The following is a 25,607-nucleotide window of genomic DNA, read 5'->3' on the forward strand; positions in this document are numbered from 1 at the left end:
CTAATCACATACGCAGCCTAAGGTAATTCACACACTCCTCTGGGTCTCCATTTCCTTATACAGAAAGTGAGAAAATTTGGACTACATAGTCTCTTAGGTGACTTCTATTTCTGATATTCTCATGGTAAATGTCTACCAAAGATTCACCCTGGATATGCAAGAAAATAAACGTTATATACACAATGAGTTTAGAATTCATAGGATTCACTTCTCTAAGTAACAAAAAGTCTTAAGAGTTGTCAATATAATGGGAATCTAGGTATTAATTAATTCAAAGTACACTTTTTTTTTTTTTTTGCTCAAAAGTGTAGCAAAATAAAGAACCAATGGTGACTTCAAACAAAATTCACTCATCTGGCAAAGAATCTGTTCTCAGGCAATAAAGACTTAGATTTTTTTGGTTTATTAACAACTGTGAAATAAAAGACACAAAAATAGAAGGAGACTACTGATTCCTTTCTAAATCTATAATAATACAAACTTGTCAGGACAGGTTGAAGCTATGGTCATATCAGCACCAACAAATTTCCCAGTTGCTCAGTGACAGAGAAAACTACGATACTTTGCCTCACAGGAAATGAGCAGATAGGTTTAAAACAGTGTATGTTTTCTTTGTGAGGTTAAAATCACAATCCACCGTGTGGCTTTTCAGAATGCCCAAATGCTTGATATCTATATTGAGATTACCTCACAAATATTAGATGCCATTCTGAAACTGAGTAGTTTTTAAAAGATAATCTTGTAAATCGATAAACATTAGGCAAAAAATCAACTGCATTAATCTTTTAGAAGTGATTTTCTTGACTTTGTACCAATTAATTAAGCCAAGGCTTAAGAAACCCCAAAAAACTAAACAAGACTTTTATATAAGCTGAAAAACAAATTATAAAGTAGGATTTATTTACTCCTCTGCTAGCAAATGGGAACAATGAGGAGAGGCTTGGACAGAGTTGTAAAAGGGAATTGTGATTAAATTTTAAAAACTGACATCTTTAAAAACTGCTGCTGCTGCTGCTGCTGCTGCTGCTGCTAAGTTGCTTCAGTCATGTTCGACTCTGTGCGACCCCATAGACAGCAGCCCACCAGGCTCCCTGCCCCTGGGATTCTCCAGGCAAGAACACTGGAGTGGGTTGCCATTTCCTTCTCCAATGCATGAAAGTGAAAAGTGAAAGTGAAGTCGCTCAGTCGTGTCCGACTCTTAGCGACCCCATGGACCGCAGCCCACCAGGCTTCTCCATCCATGGGATTTTCCAGGCAAGAGTACTGGAGTGGGGTGCCATTGCCTTCTCCGATCTTTATACTAGTAGCCATTTATTAGGAAAGTATAACATGAACACTGCTGTTGCTGCTGCTAAGTCGCCTCAGTTGTGTCCGACTCTGTGCGACCCCAGAGATGGCAGCTCACTAGGCCCCGCTGTCCTTGGGATTCTCCAGGCAAGAACACTGGAGTGGGTTGCCATTTCCTCCTCCAATGCATGAAAGTGAAAAGTGAAAGTGAAGTCGCTCAGTCGTGTCCGACTCTTAGCGATCCCATGGACTGCAGCCTACCAGGCTCCTCCGTCCATGGGATTTTCCAGGCAAGAGTACTGGAGTGGGGTGCCATTGCCTTCTCTAACATGAACACTAGACAGAAATTAAATCTTTGGTTTCCTAAGCTGCCCCCTCTGCAGCTATATTCAGTATTAGAGGCAAAAAACCTATTCTGCAAAAGAATAAATGAATAGAGGTAAATGAAGATAAAAACCAAATGCCTATAATTATTCTTTTATGTTTCAATAATAATACAAAACTATAGCAACATTACCAGCTAATCTGGAAGGTGCTTTCCACTTCAATTCTTTTTTTAATTGGTTACATGAACTAAATGTTGAATTCCTGTGTTCCTAACTAACTTTATAGTTATGCCTCAGTTAAAGCATTTCACATTATAATTATCTATCTCTTTCTTGAGAGCAAGGGCTATGTCCAAACGTTCTCCCATCTTTTCAAACTTTATCCTATCTTTCAACAATTACTGAAATTCTCCTCTGTGGCAGGCCTATCCTTGTATTACTAGAGCCTAGTATAATACCTGGTACAAACTATATACTTAATAAATGAAGGTTTTCAGTGAATTTTAAAATGTACTCATTCTCCACATCTATGCTACTGTTTCCAACACGCACACACAGAAAGGCAAACAGACTTACTTAAAGGGTTCTGTTGGAACACTCACTAAGGAAATGTAAGCATCTGCTATGGAACCGGATGGTGAGAGTCATCCTCGTACATTGCAAACTACAGCTTTTGACACAGTGTTGACATTTACATTGGGCTTCCCTGATAGCTCAGTTGGTAAAGAATCTGCCTGCAAAGCAGGAGATTCCGGTTCAATTCCTGATTGGGAAGTTCCCCGGGAGAAGGGTTAGGCTACCCCCTCCAGTATTCTTGGGCTTCCTTGGTGGCTCAGCTGGTAAAGAATCCGCCCACAATGCGGGAGACCTGGGTTCGATCCCTGGGTTGGGAAGATCCCCTGGAGAAGGGAAAGGCTACCCACTCCAATATTCTGGCCTGGAGAATTCCATGGACTGTGTAGTCTATGGGGTCACAAAGAATGGATATGAATGAGCAACTTTCACTGACATTTACATTATCATGGAGTTTCATGGTAAACATCTGTTGTATTATAAAAGTTAATCATTTGCCAACAAATGGTGCTGGGACAACTGGATATACATGCAAAAGAATGAAGTTGGATTCATATCTTATACCATATACAAAGATTAACTCAAAATGGATCAACAATCTAAAAGAGCTGAAGCTATAAAAAATGCTAGAAGAAAACATAGGAATAAATAGCTGTGACCATGGACTAGGTAATGGTTTCTTAGATATGACCCCAAAAGCACAAACAACAACAAAAATTAAATTGAACACCATCAAGGTTAAAATTTCTGTGCTTCAAAGGACATTATTAAGAAACTGAAAAGAAAGCCCACAGAATCGGAGGACATTTTTGCAAATCATATATCTGATAAGGGGCTTGTATCCAGAATATTTAAAGAACTGTTACAATTCAATAAAGTAGGCTAATTTAAAAATGGATCTGAATAGGAAGTTCTTTTAAGAAGATATAAACGGCCAAAAAGCACAAGAAAAGATGCTCAACATTGTCAGCCACCAGGAAAGCACAAATTAAAACTATGAAATTCCACTTTATACTCATAAAGATGAGTTAATATCTTATTATCAAGATAATCAATTACTATCAAGATAATAAAAAGACAACAAGTGTAAGGATGTGGAGAAATTAAACTTATTCATGGCTGGTAGGAATGTAAAATGGTGATGCCACTTCGGAAGTTCTGCAAATGGTGAAACACTGAGTTACCATACAATCCTGCAATTCCTCTTGGGTATGTAACCAAGAGAAATGAGCACATATGTTCACACAAAAACATGTGCATGAATGTTCATAGCAACATTATTCATAATAGTCAAAAAGTAGAAAAAATACCAATGTCCATCAACTGAAGACTGCATAAACAAAATATGATACATTCATAAAACAGAATATTCAGTTCAGTTAGGTTCAGTTCAGTCGCTCAGTCGTGTCCGACTCTTTGCGACCTCATGAATTGCAGCACGCCAGGCCTCCCTGTCCATCACCAACTCCTGGAGTTCACTCAGACTCACGTCCATCGAGTCAGTGATGCCATCCAGTCATCTCATCCTTTGTCATCGCCTTCTTCTCCTGCCCCCAATCCCTCCCAGCATCAGAGTCTTTTCCAAGGAGTCAACTCTGCATGAGGTGGCCAAAGTACTGGAGTTTCAGCTTTAGCATTGTTCCTTCCAAAGAAATCCCAGGGCTGATCTCCTTCAGAATGGACTGGGTGGATCTCCTTGCAGTCCAAGGGACTCTCAGGAGTCTTCTCCAAAACCACAGTTCAAAAGCATCAATTCTTTGGCTCTCAGCCTTCTTCACAGTCCAACTCTCACATCCATACATGACCACAGGAAAAACCATAGCCTTGACTAGACGGACCTTTGTTGGCAAAGTAATGTCTCTGCTTTTGAATATGCTATCTAGGTTGATCATAGCTTTCCTTCCAAGAGTAAGCATCTTTTAATTTCATGGCTACAGTCACCATCTGCAGTGATTTTGGAGCCCAGAAAATAAAGTCTGACACTGTTTCCACTGTTTCTCCATTTCCCATGAAGCGATGGGACCAGATGCCATGATCTTCATTTTCTGAATGTTGAGCTTTAAGCCAACTTTTTCACTCTCCTCTTTCACTTTCAGCAAGAGGCTTTTTAGTTCCTCTTCACTTTCTGCCATAAGGGTGGTGTTATCTGCATATCTGAGGTTATTGACATTTCTCCTGGCAATCTTGATTCCAGCTTGTGCTTCTTCCAGTCCAACGTTTCTCATGATGTACTCCGCATAGAAGTTAAATAAGCAGGGTGACAATATACTGCCTTGACGTACTCCTTTTCCTATTTGGAACCAGTCTGTTGTTCCATGTCCAGTTCTAACTGTTACTTCCTGACCTGCATACAGATTTCTCAAGAGGCAGGCCAGGTGGTCTGGTATTCCCATCTCTTTCAGAATTTTCCACAGTTTATTGTGATCCACACAGTCAAAGGCAAAAAATAATAGAATATTACTTTCCAATAAAAGAAGCAACGAAAGTGCAACAACATAGATGAATCTTGAAAACATTATGATAATTAAAATAATTCCATCCCAAAGGATCACATACTATATGACTCCATTTAAGTGGAATATTCAGAATAAACAAATCCATAGGAACTAAAAGTAGATTAGTGCTTGCCTGGGGTTTGGGGGGATGAGAAAATTGGGGTGTAACGGCTAAGGGGTGCAGTATTTCTTTTTGTGGTAATGAAAATGTTCTAAAATTGTGATGGATGTACTGAATATACACTTTTAACTGACTGAACTGTATGCTATATAAACTATATCTCACCAAAGCTCTTAAAATGAGTAAAACAAAAACTAACCACCAAACTACTAAACTACTGAGCTCTAGCTCAGCAAACTGGTTCACAGCCAGAAGCTATATTTTTCCTTGTTCATACAACAACCATCTGAAGTATAATACATGAAAATGAAAATTACTTATTTTTTTTATCCAATACATTTTTGTACAAAATGTCTGAGTGGCCCTTCATTTGAACTCATGAGAGATCTGAGGAATATGCCGACCTGCATACTGTGGTTTGCCACGGTTCTTCCCCTACTTCTCCAGTATTTTCCTAGTAAATTCTCACCTTTATCTGAGAGTTTAAGGTGGTAAAGCAAGTGTGCCTGCGTAGGAATCTAAAGTTGTAAGCAGGTTATGGAAGAAAAAAGTTTTGTTCTTTTACTTTCAACAAGGCATAAAACACTGTTTATATAAAAACCTATATGTAGTCTCTCAGTGGAATTTTAACTTTGTATCAACCAGGAGACAAAGAACTATTTTTGAAACCTTGAAGTATCATGCAGGAGACAAAAAACTATTTTTGGAATGGCGAAATCACTCTGAATCTGGTCATTCTTAGTTCTCAAAGAGATGTAAAGGGGAAAAAGCCTATCAAAAGAAAGAACCAGGATGAAAGAGTCAAGTCAGGTGAACTGCAATTTTTCATACTTTGTTTTGTTCCAGCTACTTTATGAAGGAAAAAATTCAAGCAGTTCAGTCGAATTTAAGTCAAATTTGCTGCTGCTGCTGCTAAGTCGCTTCAGTCGTGTCCGACTCTGTGTGACCCCATAGACGGCAGCCCACCAGGCTCCCCCGTCCGGGTTGCCATTTCCTTCTCCAATGCATGAAATTTGCTGCTGCTGCTGCTGCTGCTGCTAGGTTGCTTCAGTTGTGTCCGACTCTGTGCGACCCCATAGATGGGCTCACCAGGCTTCCCCGTCCCTGGGATTCTCCAGTCAAATGTTTAAAATTAGCACAGTATTAAATTAAGGGCTTTGAGGAAAGCTTTTAAGACTCTAAAGTTTAAAAGACAGAAAAAAATGCTTAATCAAATTTACAACTTAGTTTACTCAAATTCGACTCAATCCTTTGTGGGTGATCTGAACAGTTCAGTGAGCAATGAACTATTTCTTGTCTTCCCTACACACCTGAACCACTAACTTGTGGAGACATACCCCAAAGACGGTGGCCCTTCAAGGCAAAAAGGAAATTATTTCTACCCCTGCCCCTTGCATCTACATCCTATTATCACAAGGTTTCGACCACTGGACGAGCTAAAGCTTCCCATTATCGTCGCTTTGGCCAGTGATGAGTATGATCTTCTATTTACTCATAATAATCCCAGCCAGAATCAGTTTGGGCATTTATTTAAAGCAAATGTCATCACAGAACAGACTACTATAAAGGGATATAATTTCTTTCTGAGATTAAGAAACGTTTTACTTTTGGCCATATTTCCTGTTTCTGTGGGATAAGCACTTGGAAATAAAATAAATAGAAGATCTATGTAATGGAGAAGAATGGGCACTTGGCATTGAACCTAAACTCTGGATTCTGGTTCTGTCACTTCTCAGAGTCTTCTCTGCAAAATGACAAAAACTGTTTGACCTACCACAAAGAATAAGATTTTACATGTGAAAGCCCTTTGACAGGGAACGCACCATGACAGTATAACATACAGAGGAAAGCTTTAGAGCGTGTAAGTACCGTATGTAATAAATATGAGGATAGTAGAACTCCCCTTCTACATTTTTATTTGTTCCTCTCATATAGATATCTGAAGTACCACTATGGGCCTTCAAATTGACTGGACTTTCTTCTTTGATGAAGCCACCAGTTTCAAACTCGCGTCATGATTCCCTTTCAGCATCACCCTGGAGTATGCAAGTTCAATCACTGATGCTCTCTCCCTAGTAATCCTGTTATAGGGCAGGGCTTCACTAAAATATCACATCACAGTCCACAGGAAGTGCTGCTATTTGTACACCCATGCCACACTCTAACAGAGGGCTCTCTGGTTGCTCCAGCACCCATCCACCTGCATGAAGGCTCAGGGGCTGAATGTATCAGATGCTGTTGGAAAACTCTTCCTTGCAGCAACCTCTCACTTTACTCTTGCAGAAGGGAAGAGTACAGTGATCAAATCCAACATCATAATGGTAAAACAAACAAACAAACAAAAAAAACACAGCGTATCAAATAAGAATAAAAACCAGGCCAAGGTCTGACCAGATTTAGATATACTGTAACATATTAAAGTCTACTATGGAAGCTGAGGTTCAAGACATTGACTGTAGGCATAGAAGAGGAAATACAGAAACTCTCCTAGGTATAAATTAGGACCCAGGTAAACGGGAAAAGCAAAAGGCCACAGAGCAGCTGAGCTGTCCAGACCCTTGAAACATGAGCTGATGTGGACACGCACAGATTTCATTTTCAGAGTCCACACACACGTGACCAGACACCCAGAAACAGGTTTTACCTTTCAGTTGTTCCATGTGACAGCTGTCTGTCAAAACTAGGTCAAGGCTGCTCAGCCCAGCACGGACATACTGATAGGGCTTTTCTGCTGTCAGCTGGATATTTCTAATCTAAACCTGTCCTGGAGAAAGAAAATCAAACTGATATAAAATTATAACACACACTGGGCCGTGATACCTACAAGACCCATTATTGGTGGCTGACAAAAGGGAGTTTCCTCTAACTCGTTTCCAATCTCCCACATTGTGGCCAAGTCTTCAGTAAGTAAACAAAAGCGAAGCATCACCCCACCCCAGGCTGCTTCAGTGTCTACCACCCAACTAAGCATTCACCTCGAAGGCTTTCTGTACACAATAGGACCTTAGAGTTCCTAGAATACTTAGGCACGAGTGATCTAGAACACTTGAGATAGCAACAGAATGGGAAAGCAAACTCACTTCGATGAAAGTACATTTTAAAGATATTCAGTAAGTTCAAGCTACTTAATGTAACAAAATAACACAGATTGGGTGATTTATATGGCACACACTTATTTTTCATAGTGCTAGAGGTTAAGAAGTCCAAGGTCAAGGGGGTCAGCAGATTTAGTTCTTGGTGATAGCTCTCTTCCCAGTTTGCAGACAGCTGCCTTTCTGTTGGAGCCTCACACGGGGGACACAGAGAAGAAGCTTTCTGGTCTCCTGTATGGGCGGTAATCCCAACATGGGGATTCTGCCCTCATGATCTCATCTAAGCTAACTATTTTCCAAAGGCCCCTATCTCCAAATACAGTTGACCCTTGAGGGACACAGATCTGAACTGCACAGGTCCACTTCCACACGAATTTATTTCAATAAATATGTACTACAGTACTATACCATATGAGGTTGGCTGAATATGTAGATGTAGAACCATGGATAGAGAGTGTCCAATGTCAAGTTCTAAGTGGATTTTTTGACTGCATGGAGGGTGACAATGTCTAACCTCCACATTGTTTAAGGGTCAACTGTATTATCATACTGGGGGTTATGACCTCAACCTTTGAGTTTCAGGAGACACGAACATTCAGTCTGTAACAGAGGTTTTTGTCAAATACTCAGGAGACTGAGGGATATGAGTCACGAAACTCCAAACTCCATCAAATCACACTAATAAAATGTACATATGTATCTTCAAAGCACTGTGTATATGACTCTATGTACATATAAGTATGCATAACCCCCTTTGCGGAGAAGGCAATGGCAACCCACTCCAGTACTCTTTCCTGGAGAATCCCAGGTATGGTGGAGCCTGGTGGGCTGCCGTCTATGGGGTCGTAGAGAGTCGGACAGGACTGAAGTGACTTAGCACCAGCAGCAGCAGCCCCCTTTGCAACAATGTCTCTTTGGGCTTCCCTGGTGGCTCAGATAGTAAAGAATCCTCTTGCAATATGGGGAAGACCAGGGTTCTATCCTGGGTTGGGAAGATCCCTGGAGAGAGAATGGCTACCCACTCCAGTATCCCTTGCCTGGAGAATGCCATGGACAGAGGAGCTGGGTGGGCTGCAGTCCATGGGGTCGATGAGGGTTGGACGCAACCGAGCGACTTCACTTTCACTTTCACACATTGGAGAAGGAAATGGCAACCCACTCCAGTGTTCTTGCCTGGAGAATCCCAGGGACGGGGGAGCCTGGTGGCCTGCCGTGTATGGAGCTGCACAGAGTTGGACACGAATGAAGTGACTTAGCAGCAGCAGTATGTTCATTAAGTGGTATGTGGCCCTATAAGGCACAAGACCACTTTATGTCGAAAGGAACAGCCATCAAGTCCTGGATGGCAGCATGAGGAGAGGGAAAGGATTCAGAACCCAGATTATCCAAGTTCAAGGTTTCCTTTTCTGAAGGTGCCATCAGCTGTCTCACTTCTCCCAGGCTACTAAACATATTCCACCTCTTGCCCTGCAGACCTTCCACCAAATCCTAAAATTAGAACAGTGAAGGGACGGAGAGTGATAAAGTGCTTCATAACAACCTTCACTTCAGAACCAAAAAGCAACAACTGCACTGCTTAGGAATCTGTGACTTGTGAATTTCTGGTCAATAAGCTACAACTCTCTGTGAGGACTCAATCTTCAAAGCTGACAAGTATTTTTTACATAGATGTATAGAAATAAAATATAATTTTCGTTTTATAAAAAACAATGTATTCTCTTCTAATACATGAATGTTAGAGTCACAAAAGAATAAGTTTTCTTTTGCTATGTTAAAATGCACTATTGTGTTCACATCGTAAGTGAAAATTTACTATGGAAGCAAGCTTTTTCTTACACTCAAGATTTATCGTATTAAAATGTTTACTGAATTGAGAGTTTCAGCTACATTTCCCACACCCAATTTTCCATGGTGGAAACATCTAAGACACAGGATTCAGTGCACCCACACATAACTTGAAATATAGTTCTTTGAGTTTGGAGAACATGCCAAAATTTCCAACAGCAAGCAGGACTGAGATATCAGCATGGAAAGAAGGTCTCCTGAAGAGCTCCTGAAATATGCTGCTGCTGCTGCTGCTAAGTCACTTCAGTCGTATCCGACTCTGTGTGACCCCATATATGGCAGGCCACCAGGCTGCCCCGTCCCTGGGATTCTCCAGGCAAGAACACTGGAGTGGGTTGCCATTTCCTTCTCCAATGCGTGAAAGTGAAAAGTCAAAGTGAAGTCGCTCAGTCGTGTCTGACTCTTAGCAACCCCATGGACTGCAGCCCACCAGGCTTCTCCATCCATGGATTTTCCAGGCAAGAGTACTGGAGTGGGGTGCCATTGCCTTCTCTGCCTGAAATATGAGCACCTTATATAAAATACCTGAAAATGACAGATAGCAAAGCAAAATGACCACAAATTTCCAAAGAGATTATCAATGATTGTGTCCCTGATTGTCACTATTAGTCCATATTTACTATGAAGGTTAATGTTGTGTCAACTTATTATTATTATTATTGACATGTGTCAACATGTCCACAGCATGCCCAGGTTACGTATTATCTCTGGGTGTGTCTGTGAGGGTATTTTCAAGATGACATTAGCATTTGAATAAGCAGTCAGTAAAGCAGGTTTCCTCCCCATCATTCAATCATTCATCATTCGCCTTTACAGAACAAGAAGTGGAGGAAAGAGGAATTTGCCCCCCTTTTCCGCCCTCACTGTCCAGCTAGAGCATCTCATTTCCTCTGGTTCTCAGGAAAGACTACACCACCTTCCTTCCTGTGGATGGCAATCAAGGGACTCCTACCCCTGTCTGTTTCTCTGAAGAACCCTGACTGGTACCTTTATCTAATGGCGGTACTGGATGTAACATTCAGTGGTACACAGAGAAGGTAGAGACTCTGCTCTCCGAAGGGCAAAATTACCTCTCAGGAGAAAAACTTCTCAGATCTGCTTTGCTCCACTGGTTATGTAAAATTCAAATCTACTCTCTCCTACATCTTATGTTGCAATTAATAGAAAATGCATCTGTAGTCTAGCTGGAAAGAGAAACAGAGTCGGAAAATCTGGGTTCAAATTTTCAGCTCTGCTGCTTGCCACACACAGCCCTGAAGGGCTCCCTGCCTTTCCTCTAAGAGTGCATTATTAACAACGCCTACCATGCAGCTTACGTATGTTATGTATAGTGAGGCATTTACTCAAAGAAGTTTATAAAACTTTTCCTTTCCTCTTCCATATATTACAAACAGTAAACTCTTACCTTTTTTCCTCAAGCTTCTACCTTAGAATATTTGATATTTATGACCTTCAAGGGTGACTGCTTTGATGATGCATGTTATGGATCTAATTATTATACTTGTGCCCCCTAAATCCATATGATGAAGTGCTGACCCCCAATGGAACGTTACTACGAGGCAGGGGTCTCTGGGAAGTAATTAGGTTTAGATGAAGTCTTGAGAGTGGGGCTGCTCTGACAAGGTTAGTGCCTTTGTAAGAAGAAACCAAAGATATCCAACTCCATCTCCATCTCTCCCTCCCCGTCTTTCCCTCATCTCCTTCACTGCTTTTCTTCTCACTCAATCTCCCATGTGAGGACACGACAATAATTGGAAGCCAAGAAGAAGACTCTCACCAGCAACTGAACTGGCTGGCACCCAGATCATGGGAATTCACAACCTCCACAACTGCAGGGAATAACTGTCTGTTGTTTAAGCCTCCAGTTGACTGTATTTTGTTACAGCAACCTGAGCTGAATAAGACAAATAGCATTCACTCATTTGCATGTAAATGTTCTTGTATTAAATCCAAGGAAATAAAACTCTTTTTATTGCTTTATAGGTACTTTCACCTGGTACTTGTGAAAAATTCCTGATGGCTTCTGCATTTTTTCGAAAGTGTTTTTATATATTTTCTCCTTTGACCCATAAAAAACAACCTTGTGAGATATAGAGGATATGGATTATTATCCCCATTTTACAAACAAAGAAACAAAAACAAAACACAGAAGTTCAGAGGTCACACCAGTTTAACAGAGGATGTTTCTGATTAGAAACAAAATCTATTTCAGTTTTTGGTATTTCCAGACTGCTCTTAGCCAAAACAATCTCTCAGGTACCTGATTTTATGCCATTCACTTTGTGAATAACATCACAAAGTGTTCAGTAGGATACGGGCTTAACTATGGGCATAATATTTTTCTCAGTTCCAAAGAATTAGAAGTCTTACTCACCAAGATGTTTCATTCAAACCCCAGGGCAAGACACACACATGGTTTAAAATTGGCTCTCAGGGGTGTTCTACCATGAGTTGCTATAAACACATTTGGACACAGAGAATGTAGAAATAAAAGCCAGAATGAAGTGTATAATGGCAGTACTCTTGCCTGCAAAATCCCATGGATGGAGGAGCCTGGTAGGCTGCAGTCCATGGGGTCGCTAGGAGTCGGACACGACTGAGTGACTTCACTTTCACTTTTCACTTTCATGCATTGGAGAAGGAAATGGCAACCCACTCCAGTATTCTTGCCTGGAGAATCCCAGGGACGGGGGAGCCTGGTGGGCTGCCGTCTCTGGGGTCGCACAGAATCAGACACAACTGAAGCGACTTAGCAGCAGCAGCAGCAGTTATACTTTTTAATGTTGGAGCTATTTTTAAATCCTTTTGCTTTGATTTTCTGTGCCTACAAGTCTCTCTTCCCTCCTCAAAACCTATCTTATTTAAAGACTTTCCAATTAGTGTGTGAAACCAACGGGTCTGGGGGCTTGAAAATTATAAAAATCATCATCCCTAACTAAAATCATTCTAATAAGTGCTACCATTTCATTTCACAAAAACTGTTCTATTCAAACAGGGACGTGCTCAAGGATATGTTATCCAGGATTCTATCCATAATGCATTATCTATTGCTGATATTAATATTGTACTCTAGAATCACACTTTTAGAAAATACCATACAAATCTACTGTCTATTCTTTTCAAGAGCCTCAATTACGGAAAACTTTCTATTTTTGGAAACGGTCAAATCATCCCACTAACAAAGAAAGGTGGATGAACCAGCTAGGTGATCCCCCTTGAGGTTAAAATAATAAATGTAGCTATTAAGTGACTGACTTCTTTTACAGCATTTACAAACTAGGTCCTCAAACATATTATGTGCTTTGCTACCTCAGGACCTTTGAACAACTGCTCCCATTTCCTGGAATCTTTTTATTGCATGATCTTTTTCATCAGTAAAAGAGTTAGTTCAGTTCAGTTCACTTGCTCAGTTGTGTCCGACTCTTTGCGACCCCATGAATCGCAGCACGCCAGGCCTCCCTGTCCATCACCAACTCCTGGAGTTCACCCAAACTCATGTCCATTGAGTTGGTGATGCCATCCAGCCATCTCATCATCTGTCGTCCCCTTCTCCTCCTGCCCCCAATCCCTCCCAACATCAGGGTGTTTTCCAATGAGTCAACTCTTCACATGAGGTGGCCAAAGTATTGGAGTTTCAGTCTCAGCATCAGTCCTTGCAATGAACACCCAGGACTGATCTCCTTTAGAATAGACTGGTTGGATCTCCTTGCAGTCCAAGGGACTCTCAAGAGTCTTCTCCAACACCACAGCTCAAAAGCATCAATTCTTCGGCACTCAGCTTTCTTCACAGTCCAACTCTCACATCCATACATGACCATTGGAAAAACCATAGCCTTGACTAGACAGATCTTTGTTGACAAAGTAATGTCTCTGCTTTTTAATATGCTGTCTAGGTTGGTCATAACTTTGCTTCCAAGGAGTAAGTGTCTTTTAATTTCATGGCTGCAATCACCATCTGCAGTGATTTTGGAGCCCCCCAAAATAAAATCAGCCACTGTTTCCACTGTTTCCCCATCTATTTCCCATGAAGTGATGGGAACAGATGCCTCTAGGGAAATGTAAATCAAATCCAAAATGAAATACAACTTTCTACCCTCTGTTGTTATTTAGTCACTAAGTTGGGTCTGACCCCTTTGCGACCCCATGGACTGCTGTCTACCAGGCTCCTCTGTCCATTGGATTTCCCAGGCAGGGATACTAGAGTAGGTTGCCATTTTCTTCTCCAGGGGATCTTCCTAACTCAGGGATCGAAACAGCATCTCTGGTATCTCTGCATTGGCAGATGGATTTTTTACCACTGAGCCACCAGGGAAGACCTTCTATCCTCTAGGATGATCAAAATAAAAAAGACAGATAATAAGTGTTGGTGAAGATGTAGAGAAATTGGACTTTTACACACTGTTAATGGGAATGTAAAACCACTTTGGAAAATAATTTGACAGTTTATTAAAACGTTAAACATACACTTAAATTATGACCCAGGCTCAACATTTAAGTATTTTTCCAAAAGAAGTGAAAGCACAAGTCCATACAAAGACTTGTACATGAATGTTCAGAGCAGCTTTGTTCATAGTATCCCAAACCAGGAAAAAAACAAAATAGCCATAAATAGGTGAATGGATAAACAAACTGTGCTTTATCTACATGATAGAATACTACTGAGTACTGATCTGCACACAAATAAAATGGGTGAATCTCAAAATAATTAAACTGAATTAAAGAAGACAGACAAAAAGAATACATAGTATGATTCCATTTACATAAAATTCTTTAAAATGCAAATTAACCAACAGTGACAGAAAGCAGACCAGTGGTTGCCTAGAAATTGGGAGGGGACAAAGGGATTAGAAAGGGACATGAGGAGACTTTAAGGAATGATAAATATGTTCATTATCTTGGCTGTGGTCATGGTATCAGAGTTGTATAATGTGCCAAAACCTATTGATTTATGTACTTTAAACATGTACAGCTTATTGTATGCCAAGTATACCTCAAAAATCTGTTAAAATTTTTTAATTGCTCAGTTGTACCAGCCACACATCAAGAGCTCAATAGCTACGTAACAGCTGCTGCTGCTGCTGCTGCTGCCAGGTCACTTCAGTCATGTCCGACTCTGTGCGACCCCATAGATGGCAGCCCACCAGGCTCCCCCATCCCTGGGATTCTCCAGGCAAGAACACTGGAGTGGGTTGCCATTTCCTTCTCCAATGCATGAAAGTGAAAAGTGAAAGGGAAGTCACTCAGTCGTGTCCAACTCTTTGCAACCCCATGGACTGCAGCCCACCAGGCTCCTCCATCCATGGGATTCTCCAGGCAGAAGTAATGGAGTGGGGTGCCATTGCCTTCTCCAACGTAACAGCTAGTGTCCATTAAATTGGACATTGTAAATAAAGACTGGTTTTGCCATTGTCGAAAGTTCCAGTTAACAGTCATGCTCCAGGCGTCAGCAAACTACACAACAGATTTACCTCTTATTTTTCTAAATAAAGTTTTATTGGAATATAGTTATGCCCACTTATTTATATATTGTCTATGGATGCTTTAGCATGACAGTGGCATAGTAGGTAGCTGCAACAGAGACCTTATGGTCTACAAACCTAAATTATTCACTATCTGGCTCTCTGAAAAGATTTGCTGATCTTGCTGTAAATCATAAACCCTGAACAAGAGGGTCATATCTATTCCTGCTGACTGCTGTACATAACCCAGCTTATATTTAACAAGTACCTAATATATAGCTTCCCTGGTGGCTTAGATGGTAAAGAGTTTGCCTGCAATGTGGGAGACCTGGGTTCGATCCCTGGGTTGGGAAGATCTCCTGGAGAAGGAAATAGCAACTTATTCTTGCCTGGAAAATCCCATGGACAGAGGAGCCTGGAGGGATACAGTCTGTGGGGTCACAAAGAGTTGGACACGACTGAGCAACTGACACACGCATAATATGGAGCACTGTCCTAGGAATTGAGGCAGCAGCCTTGAACAACACAGAAAACGTCCCTAGTCTCATGGTGTTCACAATCTGGTGAGCGGTTCAGGTAACACAACCAAGAAGGAAATAAGAATATACAAGGCAAGACTGAATACTGAGATAAGAACAAAACAAAAGGCACAGGGCATGACTGAGGGGCAACTTCCACTTGGGTAATCAGAACAGGCCTCTGGGAGAACCTAAGATGGGAACGACATGAAAGAATCAACACTGCAAAGATCTGTGGCAAAAAAAAAGACAATAGCAACACCAAAGCCTCAGAACAGAATGGATTTGATGACTCGATGTGTGAAAAAGAAGGCCCATGTGGCTGGAGAATACACAAACAAGGCAGGAAAGGCAGATGAGGTGAGAGGAGTAGGGAGGGCTAAAAAGAGGAGTTTCAGTTTTATTCTAAATATGACAGAAAGCCACAAGACGATTTTACACAGTTAGAAACATGATCAATTTACATTTTTGAAGATCACTCTGGAGCTTCTAAATGATGACTGGGTCAGGTAAAAACCAAAAAGGTGTTAGACAAGTTAGCGGATTTCTGCAAAGGTTTAAGTGAGAGATGATAGTGGTTTGGCTTGGACTACAATGACAGCAGTGGAGATGAAGTGAAGAAATTCAAGGTATGTTTTGAAGTGACAGTGGACGAGCATTTCCGATGGTTGTTGTAGACTGAGGACATAAATACCAGATTTTTGGCTTAAACAACTGGGACAAAGTAGTGTGAATTACAAACACGGTGGGAAGTACAAACATAAGCGCTAACATATGCTAATATTCACTCCATTTCACATTAAATTTTTCTATCTTGAGAGTTACATACTATTGTTATTTTCATTTTACAAATAGGAAACTGGAAAGGTTAAGTAACTGACCTAGATTTGAAGGCTAGTAAAAACACAATGTAGACTTGAACCAGGTCAGTTCAGTTCAGTTGCTCAGTCATGTCCGCCTCTTTGCGACCCTGTGAACCATAGCATGCCAGGCCTCCCTGTCCATCACCAACTCCTGGAGTCCACCTAAACCCATGTCCATCGAGTCGGTGATGCCGTCCAACCATCTCATCCTCTGCCGTCCCCTTCTCCTCCTGCCCTCAATCTTTCCCAGTATCAGGGTCTTTTCCAATGAGTCAGCTCTTCGCATCAGGTGGCCAAAGTATCGGAGTTTCAGCTTCAGCATCAGTCCTTCCAATGAACACCCAGGACTGATCTCCTTTAGGATGGACTGGTTGGATCTCCTTGCAGTCCAAGGGACTCTCAAGAGTCTTCTCCAACACCACAGTTCAAAAGCATCAATTCTCTGGCACTCAGCTTTCTTTATAGTCCAACTCTCACATCCATACATGACTACTGGAAAAACCATAGCTTTGACTACACAGATCTTTGTTGACAAAGTAATGTCTCTGCTTTTTAATATGCTGTCTAGGTTGGTCATAATTTTCCTTCCAAGGGGTAAGCGTCTTTTAATTTCATGGCTGCAATCACCATCTGCAGTGATTTTGGAGCCCCCAAAAATAAAGTCTGACACTGTTTCCACTGTTTCCCCATCTATTTACCAGGTCATCAAACTCCAAATTTCACCACACTGTGCAAAACTGCCTTTTCAATAGTAGTTCCTAGGAATATGAACCATATTCTACACAACGGCAGTACCACTGGATTTTAATTTTCAGGATGACTAGTTTGAAAGATGCTACAGTTTTGCTTGTCCTTCAGGGACTATTAATTAAGATCAACTTGTTTTCATAAAGTAAAAGATGTAATAGTCTGCTATATACACTTTTCAAAGCACTTTCACCACTATCTTCTCTTTGATACTCCTTTTACGAATGAGGAAACTAAAGCAAGTGATTTCCTCAACATCACTCAGATAGTAACAGAGACAGGACTAAAAGCCAAGTGAACCCATTCCATACAGTAGTCTGGCCAATAACATTGTCTTTAAAAAATGCTGAATATTCAGTAAGAAACACATTTTTCTCCACTACCCCAAATGCACATACATATACATAAATAAAACAGAGCAAAAAGTCATACAAAGCAATCTTTACCCCTACTACTGTGCCAATACTTTCTGTTCTATTTCATTTTTTAAAATGCTGACTGCAACTGACAATTTCAACAACACTGATCCAAGTCTCAGTAATTAACAGCAGTAGTACAACAGCATAGTAGACATTTTAAGAAATAAGTCTCATGATTCACTAGGACTACCAAGCACTAAAAAGGTAAGAGGAAACATAAAAAAGATCAATCTGCTGAGTATTTGGGATACAAGAAGATTGTGGTCCATGAGAGTGTAAATGGCAATGATTCTGAGTTACAATTTGGAAATTTTATTATAATTAATTACTATTGCTATGGAGGTCTCAAATCAAACAGATACACCTACTCACATTTAAAACAGGCAGAGATGCACATTTCTGGAAAAATATTAAAAGAAAATATATAATATATGTTAAAATATTAAAAGTAAAAATATAAAAAGCAGTTCTTCAATAAACACAAGTCTTCAATTTTGCTTTTGCCCTAAAGGGAGTAAAAAGCTGTAGAAAGACCAAGCAGGCAAAACCTATTTCCTTTTTTAAAAAAGAAAAAGACTGGATTGATAGTGTGACAAATCATTACGTTTTATAATGCAGGACAAAAATGGCTTAAGATGCACAACAATCTTTCATTTATTGAAGAAATACTTCTTGATTGGTCAAGCTACTCTCATGCTTTCTTGCTTAATTACCATTAGCCAAAAAAAAAAAAAAAAGATGAGATGTGTTCTGGCATACAAATACTTTATTTTCCCCTATTTCTTAAGTTTACAAGAATAAAATTTGCTTTTAAACTATGTTGATTACTGAATAGTCATACAATGCCAACCTAGCAAATTCTCTCTCTCTCTCTCTCTCTCTCTGCATATCTGAAGGGGAAAAGCGACAAGGACAAACCGCAGCCTCCATATATCAAAGACAGAGCCAGCACTACAGCAGATACATCATCAAGTTCACTGACACTCCTAGATGGCTCTGCAACAGGGTCAAGGTCCCTGGGTGCTCACAGAAACTTCTACACTCCGCACCAACCTCACTTCTTTTCTACTGACCTCCAGCCAACCCAGGATTCTGCTGGGCAAAATCATGAAAGGCAGTAAGATCCGGACAACGAGGGAGCCTGCGTAGCCCCTTAAGGTTCCAATGATACAAACGTATTGAAGCATTCCTCAAGATGTTTTTTAAGGATGACTTAGATTATCCCGCTAGTCCCATTTTTCTTTTGTTTTCCCCCAACAGAAGCTGGAAGGTCACCACCAGGACACAGAGCAAAAACGGCCAAATATCAGAAGGGGGAGGGGAGGAGCGAGAGCAGAAAAGGCTAGAAACACCCAAATCAATTCCTCCGAGAGCCAAGCCGCAGAGGCCGGCAGCTCGCGACCGCTTGCACTTGCTGAGGGAACCATTCCAAAGAAACCTGACCCGATTGGAGTCAGCACGCCGCTCGGCGGCCGCGTTTATCCTAAAGGAACGCTACAAGTTGTTGCCCGCATCCTTGCTCCCGGCTCTGACAGGGGCCGCGCGCACCTCCCGCAACCCGGCCCCGCGGAGCCCCGGGGGCCAGCGGACGAGCGCAGGTTGCGGGCCCCACCGCCGCCGCCCACCTGCCCCTCCAGTCCGGTTCCCAGCCGAACTGGCCCTCCGCGTCCCCGGGCGTCAACCGTTAGCATCCCCAGCACAGCTGCAAAGGCTGACCACAGCCTTGCAGTGACCCGGGGTCATTCCGGGTCTCGTTCCCCCGCCTGCAAGCACCCCACCCGGTCGCCCTTCGCCCTGCAAAACCCCGCGGAGCGGCCGCGGGGCCGCGTCCAGGTGAGGGGCTGAGAGCCCCACAGGCGCTGCTCTCCGGCCGCCTACCTTCCCAACGCGCGGTCGCCGCGCCAGGGCGGATCGCCTCGGCCCTGGCGATCTCGGAGCTGACCCCGTCAGGTGCCGATGAGCGCCTGAGGGACCTCGGGGAACCCCGGGCCCGGGCACCCGGCGGGGCTGGGGAGGGCGATGGCGCAAAAGCGGCCCGCGAGCCCCGCCTGAGGGAGGAGGGCGGCGGATGAGGACGGAGAGGGCGGCCGCCCGGCTCACTAGGAGAGCGACACTGACTCTAGACACGACGAGCCCGGGGGTGCCGGGGTGACCTGGGGAGACGGGAAGGCAGGCATGGCCTCGTACAGACGCGGAGGGTCTCGAGCCTCGAGCGTTAAATACCCGCGGCGTCCGACCCGCGCAGCGGCGAAGGGCGCGCGCGGGCGGCGGCGGGGCCCCGCTCGGCGTCCTCACCTTCTTCGTGCCGGGGCCGCCTGCGATCCGAGACACTCCTGTCAGGGAAGAGGAGCGCCCCGGCTGTCCCCCTAGAGTCTCCTGCTGGGGGGACATCGCTTCCATGAAGAGCGCTTGAGAGCAAATCCCAGCCCAGGAGGAGGTTAGGCTGGCATGTCCGCGGGACGGCGGCCGGACAGGCGAGGGCGCGCGGGACCGAGACGGGCGGCCGCGCTCAAGCGGCGAGCCGGGCTCCGGGGGCGAGCCGCGCGCCTCCCGTCGGGGCCATGTACCGCCGCCGCAGGGTTTGCCGCGGGGACGGCCCGTCAGCTCCGCGGCCGCCCCGCCTCGGGCCCGCCCCTCGGCGCCTGGCGCCCAGCGCCGGGCCCGCCCCCGGCCGCGGCCCACACAGCGCCGACCCTTACCGCGGCGCGCCACGGCGCGCGCCTTCCTAGATATTATATTAGGGAACGGGCGACCGACTGACCTCGGTCCGCGCCTCCGAGTGCGGTCAGCTCACCCAGCGGTATCACGAACGCGGGCCTCTAGCGCGGACGCGCGCCTCTGCAGGCGCTCGAGCCACTTGCACCCGGCTCCATCCCTTCCCGCCCCGCGGCACCGCGTGCGGCGGCGCGGCTGTGGCCACCTCAGCCTGAACGGAGGAGTGGCGGCTATTCCCGCCTCGCTCTCGGCCGACAGCGGCGGGGTCCCCCGCCCCTCCCCCGGCGGGGAGGCCGGGGATGGAGGCGCACGTCGCTGAGGGCCGCACAGTGGAAGCCCGCGGTCCCGCACGCTAGCCTGCTCCCGGACCGGCGCGGGCTCTGCAGCCCACGCACGATTTGCACCCCGGCGGCAGCCCCCGCACGATTTGCACCGGCGGTTTCCGCTGTCTGCAGGCTGCAGAAACCCGGGCATTCCAAGCGTGTAAGCTCAATTAAGGAAAATGCGGCAGAGAGAGGGCTCTGAAATTTGGCTTAGCTGTTGAGAAGCCTACAATATGTGGAAGTGTTTATCAGATATCTGCGCTGAGAGCATAACTTCCTGTCAGCCCAAATAGTGGCAAATTTTTTAAAGGCCAGAGAATAATCAGAGGGAAGGGATTTGGAGCTTACTCGGGCTGAGTTGAGCACCGCCGTACTTTGCAGGACTGGCTGACTAGGGAGGCTGGTTCGGTAGGTGGCATTCTTCCCTTGGAGTCAGGACTCCATAAAGGATGGTTTGGTGATGAAGGACGCAGCTCGAGGATACTAGCTTGTGGAAGAGGTTTGTTTTTGTGGTAAGAAAAAACAGCGGTTCCTGCCGGATTGGGCTGTTATCGAGTCAGATTATAGAAGAATAGGGTTCTGGCCAGCACTGTTCCAAAGCAAAAGTTGCTGTCCAAAACACACCCACACACTACCATCACCACTAACCCCACAATTGTTATTGTGGAAATAAGGGGAGAAAATAGTCCAGTCCATTTTATGCCTTGCACATATCACATTGTTTAAAGTAGGCTTGTTACATCGGCTTTGTAAATCACACACACACACACACACACAGATTATATATATATATATATATATGTAAATTATATACACCCACACAGACACAGATTTTCAGGGTGACTCTGCTGCTTAGAGCCATGTCCAGACAGGGCTTTGCATTCACCCTTGAGGTTTTTTGGAATTTTACACTTTACACTGCAGAGGGTTTTGCAGCTCTTTTCATTCCTTGTTGAAACCATGCTATTATGATTCCTATCTTGCATGGGTGATTTCAGTTTTTCTTACTGTTTCGTTTTTTAATTTCAAGAATTAAAAAATATTTAATGTAATTTACATGTTATGTTTAAGGCTTATTGTCTTCTAGAGACGAGAACTCTTTGTTGTTATTGTTCATCCCAAGTGCCTATAGCCGTGTCTGGCACATTAAATGTTGATTCAATAAATGAATGAGACACAAAAGGGATATAAAATAGATCCAGAAGAGCCAGGCTAGACTTGATTATTTCACTGAGTGTGTGCTCATTGGCTAAGTCATATCTGACTCTTTGCAACCCCAGGGACTGTAGCCCGCCAGGCTCCTCTGTCCATGGAATTTTCCCAGGCAAGAATACTAGAGTGGGTTGCTATATCCTTGAAACGATCTTTCCGACCCAGGGATCTAACCCATGTCTCCTGCTTGGCAGTCAGACTCTTTACTACTGAGCCAGGAGGGAAGCCTCATTGCATTGAGAGCCTTGTGTATTATCAGGTGTTTATTTTGAGATATATACCTCATGCTCCAAATCAAAGTAGTATTTATATTGCATATAAGTAAGTAAGTAAGTTAAATCGTTCAGTCGTGTCTGACTCTTTGCGACTCTATAGACTGTAGCCTACCAGGCTACTCTGTCCATGGGATTTTCCAGGCAAGAGTACTGGAGTGGGTTGTCATATCCTTCTACAGGGGATCTTCCCAACCCAGGGATAGAACCCAGATCTCCCGCATTGTAGGCAGACGCTTTACCGTCTGAGCCACGAGGGAAGTCCTTATAGTGCATATATGGGAAACCTACTTTTACTTCTTACTTTCTGAGTGCTTTTATTTCAAAATCCATTGGTTTTGATTTGCATAGAAAACCATCCTACCCCTCTCCTGTAAGGAGTTTGGAGGGAGGTCTCACTTCCTAAATAAAATTGAGTTTGCTCAGATTAATATGATCACCAGTGTATTGACTGAAGAACACAAATTAGATAATATCACTTCTCTGCTAAAACTTTCTTTGGCCTGCTGTGTCTATGGAATGAATTTCAAAAGTTGTACTACAGATGTCAGTACAGTTTGAAACCCTTGTCCTCAGTAGTTTCTTTTCTCATTTCTTACGCCTTTTCACCTCTCACCCTTTTCTCCCTCTCACTGAACTTATCTTGACCTCTCACATCTTCATGACTTTGAACAGGCTGTTCCCATTGCCTGGGAAATTTTATTTCCATATTTTCCAACCTCTTGCTTTAAACTTACTTATCTAGTGCAGGGTGCATAGTAAATAACCAATGAATATTTGTTACAGAAATAAATCTTCAACACTTAGGTTAATAATTAAATCAGGGAAATCTTCCTGACTTTAGTCCTCTTTAACCTCCACACACCAATCACCACACACACAGGGTTAAGCACACATTCTGCAGTAGTAACAGATAATGTTTATTGAGCACTTACTTTATACCACACTGTGCTAAGCATTCTACACATACTAAGTTACATAAATCTTCATAAAAATCCTACAGGGTAGATTCCTCACACCTTACTTTGCAAATGGAGAAACCAAGCCACAGAGACCTTAAATAACTTGTTAAACAGATGGTAAGTAGTGAAGCCAAACTTGGAAAAGCTGGGGAATTTGCTTCAGAACCACTTAACCATTTCCCTTAACCACTTGGCTATACTGCCTCTCCTGTGTATGGTTTCTTCTCTTTCTAGCACACAATACACTTTTCTCTTATCATCTATTTTACTTGCCTGTAAGCTCTGTGAAATTGAAGGTTAGATTTATTTGCCTTTTCTTCTCTGTGCCAGGCACACAATTATACTTTCAATGACTTTTTTGATGATTTACCTTTGAATGAATGAAGAATTGGAAACAACCATCCTACAAGGAAGATGCTCTGGTGGGGAGGAAACAATCCTAGGCTAGTCCTGTCATTCCTTAGACAGTAAAAACCATTTCCCCTGTCCTGGGAATGTTATGTTGTAGAAAAGGGTGATGCCAAAAAACAAAAGTGATGACAGGGCAGTTGAAGGAGTGTGATGACAATGCCTTGACACAAGCAGGATGTATCCAGAATATTTTGAAACCAACCATAAAGCAAAGTACTAAAAATAGCAACATGTAACAGCTGGAAAATACCAATAGCAGACCTTTAACAGGAACCAATCTAAGAATGAAAGCAAAAGGTTTTGCCAACTATTAGATTGACTAACAGTGAGTAAGTTTAGCTATAAAGGGAGACATCCGTGCAACTTGTTCATTCAATGTGTATTTATTATGTGCCTGCTATGTGCCAGACACTGTGCCAGGTACATAGAATATGGTCAAAATGAGTTCACAGGTGTAGTCCTTGTAAGCCTCAACATGCACACAAGAATCATAAGCAGTGTTATCTAAATATCCTAGAGCTGGGTTGTAAACGATGGCCCACAGAGTGAATTCAGGCATTTTTCAACATAAACACCTTTTTTTTTTTTTTTTAAACTTGTTGGCAACCTTACAAATCAAGATAATTTACATAAAAATCTAGGTGCTCTTGAAAAAATTCAGAAAATATTAGCAACACTCAGCTCATGTTCTGCAAGGCAAAAATCAGCTAAAACTGAGTTCTGTTAATTACATTTCATGTTCACAACAACCCTGTGATTGTCATGGGCTTCCCACGTGGCGCTAGTAGTAAAGAACCTGCCTGCCAATGCAATGCAGGAGACATAAGAGTCGCAGGTTTGATGCCTGGGTTGGGACGACTCCCTGGAGAAGGGCACAGCAACCCACTCCAGTATTCTTGCCTGGAGCATGCCATGGACAGAGGAGTCTGGCAGGCTGTGGTCCACAGGGTCGCAAAGAGTCGGACATGACTGAAGCGACTTAGCACGTGCGCACCCATGATTGTCAAGTCATCACTGTCCCTGTGTTGGGGAACCACTAAAAGGTAAGACAATGGAAGAGGAAAAACTGGCAAGAGAGGGAGAGAACAGGGAAGAAAAGAATGAGAAACACCCTGTGTATGTGTGTGTGTGTTTAAAGCCAAAGTAATAAGACTTTTTCAACAAGGGAGGTTGACAGTGTCTAGTGTTGCAAGAGATCAAGCCCTCTCCAAGGTGACTAGGAATCTTGATAGAAGAGAGCTTTTGACTTTAATTATCAAGATCAGATGTGGCGCTTTCTTTATCATCCTCGGTTAGAATCTCAAATGGGGCTGTTTCTTTACAGAACAAATCCCGGTTCTAAGAGTGGAAGCTTATGAAGTGGGAGGCATAGGAGTTAGAGAGAGGAGGAAGGAAAAGAGAAAAAGCTCAGACTAGGAAAAGAGCTAGGGGCCAGACCACGAAGGGCCTTGGACTGCATGATAAAAATTTGGTTATTTTCCAGGGAAAGTGGTAAAAAGGGAACCAGCATTATTTCATTTAACCTTGACCATCACAAAGATGTGGCAATTATTATGGTGGTGTGGTGGTTTAGTCGCTAAGTTATGTCCGACTGTGTTGCAACCCCAAGGTCTGTAGCCCACCACGCTCCTCTTTCAGGGGATTTCCCAGGCAAGAATATTTGAGTGGGTTGTCATTCCTTCTTCAGGGGATCTTCCTGACCCAAGGGTCGAACTTGTGTCTCCTGTTTGGCAGGCGGATTCTTTACTGAGCCACCTAGGAAGCCCCAGATATTGTTATAGTTACTTTAAATATGAAGATGAGACTCAGGATATTGTTAAGCAACTTTCTGAGATCACATAACCAAAAAGTGATGGAGCCAGAATTTAAACCTAGATCTGATTGAATCCAAAGACCATACACTTTGGATGGGAACAATATTATAATATTATTAGCAATAGATACCATTCACTGAAAATTAGCTTTGT

At 43.1% G+C, this 25,607-nt stretch overlaps 1 protein-coding gene across 5 annotated transcripts in view; it reads right to left on the minus strand.

Moving 5' to 3' along the window:
• Positions 1 to 20,623, minus strand: part of ARHGAP20 (Rho GTPase activating protein 20) — a 215,923-nt gene extending 195,300 nt beyond the window's left edge. Inside the window, exon 1 of one of the 5 annotated variants that reach the window (XM_005215783.5) lies at positions 20,507 to 20,623. Coding sequence is in view for 2 of the 5 variants with exons in the window: in XM_059874705.1 (XP_059730688.1) it covers positions 7,627 to 7,773 (147 nt within the window). In the remaining 3 variants the exon portion in view is untranslated. Of the gene's footprint in view, positions 1 to 7,446; positions 8,630 to 19,623; positions 19,997 to 20,040; positions 20,146 to 20,506 lie in introns of those variants that run through there. The other 4 variants (XM_059874706.1, XM_059874705.1, XM_024975249.2 and 1 more) reach the window with 4 other exon arrangements.
• Positions 20,624 to 25,607: the final 4,984 nt, after the last annotated feature.

This window comes from Bos taurus, chromosome 15, assembly GCF_002263795.3.
Source record: "Bos taurus isolate L1 Dominette 01449 registration number 42190680 breed Hereford chromosome 15, ARS-UCD2.0, whole genome shotgun sequence".
In the NCBI taxonomy this organism is placed as follows: Eukaryota; Metazoa; Chordata; class Mammalia; order Artiodactyla; family Bovidae; genus Bos; species Bos taurus.